This window comes from Chaetura pelagica, unplaced genomic scaffold (assembly GCF_000747805.2).
Source record: "Chaetura pelagica isolate M959 unplaced genomic scaffold, ChaPel_1.0 scaffold249, whole genome shotgun sequence".
Lineage (NCBI taxonomy): Eukaryota > Metazoa > Chordata > Aves > Apodiformes > Apodidae > Chaetura > Chaetura pelagica.
Genome location: NW_009954538.1, coordinates 1225578 through 1230451, shown reverse-complemented (window position 1 = coordinate 1230451; position 4874 = coordinate 1225578). Strand labels below are relative to the sequence as shown.

At 42.8% G+C, this 4874-nt stretch overlaps 1 protein-coding gene across 1 annotated transcript in view; it reads right to left on the bottom strand.

Annotated features, from left to right (window-relative positions):
• Positions 1-4874, bottom strand: part of PIK3IP1 (phosphoinositide-3-kinase interacting protein 1) — an 18124-nt gene that overhangs the window by 6164 nt on the left and 7086 nt on the right. Inside the window, exons 2-3 of the mRNA XM_010004860.1 lie at positions 3421-3451; positions 2635-2714 (exon numbers count right to left, since the gene is read on the bottom strand). Coding sequence (XP_010003162.1) covers positions 2635-2714; positions 3421-3451 — 111 coding nt within the window. The remainder of the gene's footprint in view (positions 1-2634; positions 2715-3420; positions 3452-4874) is intronic.

Below are 4874 nucleotides of genomic sequence, written 5' to 3'. Positions count from 1 at the left end.
GTCCCGCCCCGAGCCCCGGGACAGGGCGCAGCAAGAGGTGCGCGGTACCGCGGGGCCGTTGGGCTGCAGAGAAACACGGGGAAACGCTCCCCAAGCGTAGCTCCGTGTTCCCGGCCCCTAAAGCTGCGAGAAATCCATGGGCCAGAAGAGGAGAACCCCGACACGAAACCAAGCTTGAACCTCTGCCTGTGGCAGGGAAAGTGTTTGTCTCCAGGGACCTAAAAGTGCTGTCGTCGCCCCTACAGAACTACCACAAAGGACCGAACTCCCTGCCCTGATTCTCCTTTGGGGGTTCCCTTAGCTCTACACACAGACCGTGCCTGGGGGGACACACACGCTACCGCGGGAGCTGAGAACCGCCCCGCTAGGGGTTTACATTCTCGCCCCTGCTAATCGATTGCTTTCCTTCTGCTCCACATTCCCTGAAAGCTGTGCCTGCTTAGAGAAAAACAAAGTAAACAGCCCGAAAATGCTTCACAGAATTAGATTGCAGGCACCCAGCCACCTGATAAAGCCTCCCTGCAGACATTCAAAGGGGTTACAATAGGTACTTCTGTTTCCAAACAAGCAGAGGTATCCCAACACTGTAATGCCAGGGACTACACAAGCTTCTGGAGTCCAGTGTTTCTGTTTGACACCAGTGAAAAACAAGCAGCTGAATACTTGGTCCGGTTGCAAACAAGCTCTCAAAGATAGCCTGGGCCAACTGATGGGTTTGTAGCCAAGACACAGGCCCGCAGCACTAGATGCTATTTCTGGCTTTCCCACAGAGCTCCTTCTGACCTTGGCCAATCTGTCTGCTTCCCTTCTTTGCGCTTTCCCTTCCTTTCTTTTACATGGGGTACAATCAAACCTTCCTTCTCAGAAGAGGACAGGGGAGCTCCCTTCTCTTAAAGTGCTTTGAAATCACATGGAAACCATTAAACACATGAAAAGTACTTCTATGCCAGGAAGCTGGACATTGTATTCAGTATTTGATGAATCATTTCTTGGGGCAGTGCTGGCTGGAGCAGCAGTCCTTCCCTTCCACTCTCAGATGTTTCCATCTTGGCACTCCTCTCTCAGGCTGCTACAGGTACTTGTGTGACAAGCAGGCTCAAGGTGCTGATCCAGCCCAACTTTTGTCCTTTTTTTACCAGGTCATGCACACTGTAACCCTTTACTGCCAGGTCACTTGCTGCATCCAGTCCACAACACAGCCACAGACAGACAGACAGACAGATGTACCAGCTTGACAGAGAAGCAATGAGGAAAACAAGTCAATCAAGCAACACTACCACTGAAAATGAAACCATAAGCCTAAGCACTTGTGATTCATGCTTTAACAATATGATTTACCACTACAGTAAACTTAGTTTAATAATGTCAGATTAAAAAAACTGCAGCAGGTTGGAACAAAAAAACAAAAAACCAAACCAAAACAAACAAAAGACCAAAAAAACAAACCAAACCAAAACAGAAAAACCCAAACAAACCCACAAAAAAACAGCAACAAAAAAAACAACTAAAACCCCCCAAAAAACCCCAACTGTGTGTGTCAGTCCTGCCCAACATCAGCTGTCTGCTTTCTGGCATTATGCTCATTGTCTGCACTGATACTCAGTTACTGCATTCCTCCTACTGCTCTCCAGTTACTCTCTGTGAAGGCAAGGCTAACTGGAGTGAGCAAGAATTGTTAATAAGGGCTATTGAATCAGGCCTTCTGCTTGTCATAGCTCTTCATAAGAGATTTTATGTGACAAATTCCATTCAGTCAGAAGCTGCAGAGCCATACATGCATTCAGAGGCACAGTCTGGCCAAAACAGTTTGCAGAGGGCTGCCAAGCTGTACCATTAATTTCTTTTAGCTCATTTCATGAGACTAAGACTTCCATGCCATCTTGCACAGAAAGCACCTCCTCCTGTACATACCGATACAAGAACTGCAGGCTGGGCAGTAATCTCTGTGGAAACAAACCTCAGACCTTCCTAGCTCTCTCTCTCTCCTGTTACATAACAAGATAAATTTGCACTTTTCATTACACTCAGCCAAGTTCCAGCAAACAATCAGAGTTTCTCGTCCACAGAAGGACAATGGGGAATGTGGGAGAAATGCACAAACTTTCATATTAAGGTAAAGATCAAAGTATTTTTCATGACTTACTTCTAAGCATAATTTTTTCTCTTTCATCTCTAGCTTTCCCCAGGATGAGGGAAGATTTATGCCTGGCAGTTTCACAGAGTTAAGTTTAATAGGATGCCAGGTAGCAGCTGTCAAAGGCAGATTCTATTGCTCTTTCTGCTCTTTGGGAACAGGGTTCCTCTTCTTGCTACACTTTTAGAGACTAAATCTGATTTTTACTTCTAATTTTAGAACCAGTTTTACCTAATAATTACTTCCTAGAACTTCATTTTATAGTAACTACCCAAACTGTAAGTGAATTATTAGCTCTTCAAATACATCCGCACATAGTTTACATGTAAAAGTCTGTAGATACACATACAAGTACCACAGCACATAGACACATCCACAAACACTTAATAGGAGGAAATATACACTATTTTTAGGAAAAGGGGATGTTAAGTGTCCTCCCTAAACTTAGCGTGAACCAGTTTCAGCTGTGAGCTGGTACCTTTCTGCTGTTTACTTTATACGGGTTCCAGAATGAACGTCTGCTTTTTCTCTCTCCTGTCTGTCAACTGCTCTTTCTTGTTTGTTTGTTCTACTTTTTCACCTGTGGAAAAATTTAAAGCGTATAGAGAGGTTTTTTTAAAAGAAAAATTTAAAAAAAAAATACAAGGAAACTAACATACACTACAGCATGCTGTGCAAAGGGGGACAACCACAGACCTATAGCTCTGGAAGGACTCCACAGGTCGTCACCAAACCCACTGTACTCTAGCCACAACCAAGTATGTTCAGATGTTCCCAGGCAAAAGTTCATCTAACCTCTCCTACAGAAGAACTAACACCCTTTATACTTAATCTTACTAAATAAGATACTGAGGGGAGTAAACAAAATAAATTTTATAATCTAAGTGTTCTTTCCTAGCCACATTCACATGGATGGCTTAAAATTGAAAAAGTTCACCATTGCCCTTCTTGTACATGGCTGTGTGTCATGCTCCCATAACTTCTTTCATCTTTCTAGGCAAACCAAAATAATTATCAATTTTTTTTTTTTTTTTTTCTGGTAAAACTAATTTTTCTAAACCATTTTCTGCTTCCTTCATAAATTGTGGTGCCTGAAAATGAAGACAGCACACTCTGAGGGCTCCTCCACCATGAACAGAATATTAGAGCAATATGTGCATAAGGCTTAAAAAACCTAAAGCATCAAGGGCTACAAAACACTGTTAAGTACCTGCAAGTCCAACAAAAGCAGGTCTTTTTACTCCTTCGCTGCCTGTCTGTATAATGAAAATAACTGGGGATCTCACCTGTAAAAAGCCTTCTGTAAGTAACAATAACCTAGAAACAATCCAAATAAAAGAAAAACATCAGGGCTGCAATAAAAGGATCAGATGTTGAGTTTATGAAGCTGAGCAGAGTATAACCAAAAATCAAGACAGTGACAGTCACTACAAAGGAGTCAGTGTGCACTGTTGCACCCCCCTGCTGACATGTTCAAGGAGAGGCTTCCCCTCCCCCTTCAATCTGACAGCATGAGCTATTGCCGAGTAAATGCCAGCCACAGCCTCCAAGGACTAACAAGGAAGTCTGCAGAAGCAAAACGAACATATGTGATACTTGAACTGGTTCAGACTGGTTCAGAATTTGCTCTACTAACTCAGAGTGCTTTCTCAGATGAGCTTTCTGTGTGGGCTGCAATAAAAGGATAGAGGCCTCAGGAGGACAATCTGGGTCCTATTGTTTACTGGGGAAGAGGCACTGCAGCTACACTTTTCTCGAATTAAGAGATTAGCACTGAATACTCTCAGCAATCACTAATTTAAGACATTTCACACACGGAGTCCTCTCTAACAGCAACACTCCTTTGTCGTTTTTGTCACAAACTGCCCTGTGCCTTGTTGCAATTCCCTCAGATGGGCCTTCAACGGGCCCATCAGCCCACAGACATTTGTGTTCACACTGGCCCACAGTGCCTGTTGTAAAGGACCTTGGCTTGGATCGTGGCCCTTAGTTCTTTTCCCTGCTGGAGTCTTCTGAAATGAGTATCTAGACCACAACTGCTTTTACCTGCTATCCAATGGGTGTGTCTTCTGGCAAGGATACTACAAAACTGCAGCAATATTATTAGGAAATAGGTACAGCTGTCTAAAGATGTTTCAGGCCCCACTTGCACTGTTGTGGCTTTTTGTTTGTTGTGGTTTTTTTTTTTCTACAGAGGGAGGCTGCTATTGACAAAAAACAGAGCAAGCATTGTTAAGTGTGGAGGAAGGGAAGTTGTTTTGAAAGATACTGTGAAGTGCTCAGAGAAGACACAGGTCTTGAGTCAAGAATGAAAGCCTTATGCTAAATTCTTTCACTGATTTGCTGTTTGATCTTAGGCAAGATTCTGCCTCAGTTTCCTATGACAATACTACTGATGTCACAGATCCAGAAAGGATTACATGTCTGGAAAGTGTTTTGAAAGCTGTATACATGCAATACATACCTTATTAAAAGGTATTCAAGGGGAAGGAATTCTGAAGAGGGATGTGCATGGAAGGTTTTAAGATGTTCTCAAGTTCCACATATGCAGTGCTGACTTAGATGACAAGCACAAATAACCACTGATGCAGGAAGAAAAAAAGAATGTATTGTGTTGATTGTTTGCTTTTTTAAGATATAAAATATCTTTGTATCTTTCTTAAGTCACTGTGCACTTAAGTCATTGTGCAAAACAGTAACTAGCAAAGCTAAGCAGTCAGATAAACCAACATTCATTCCT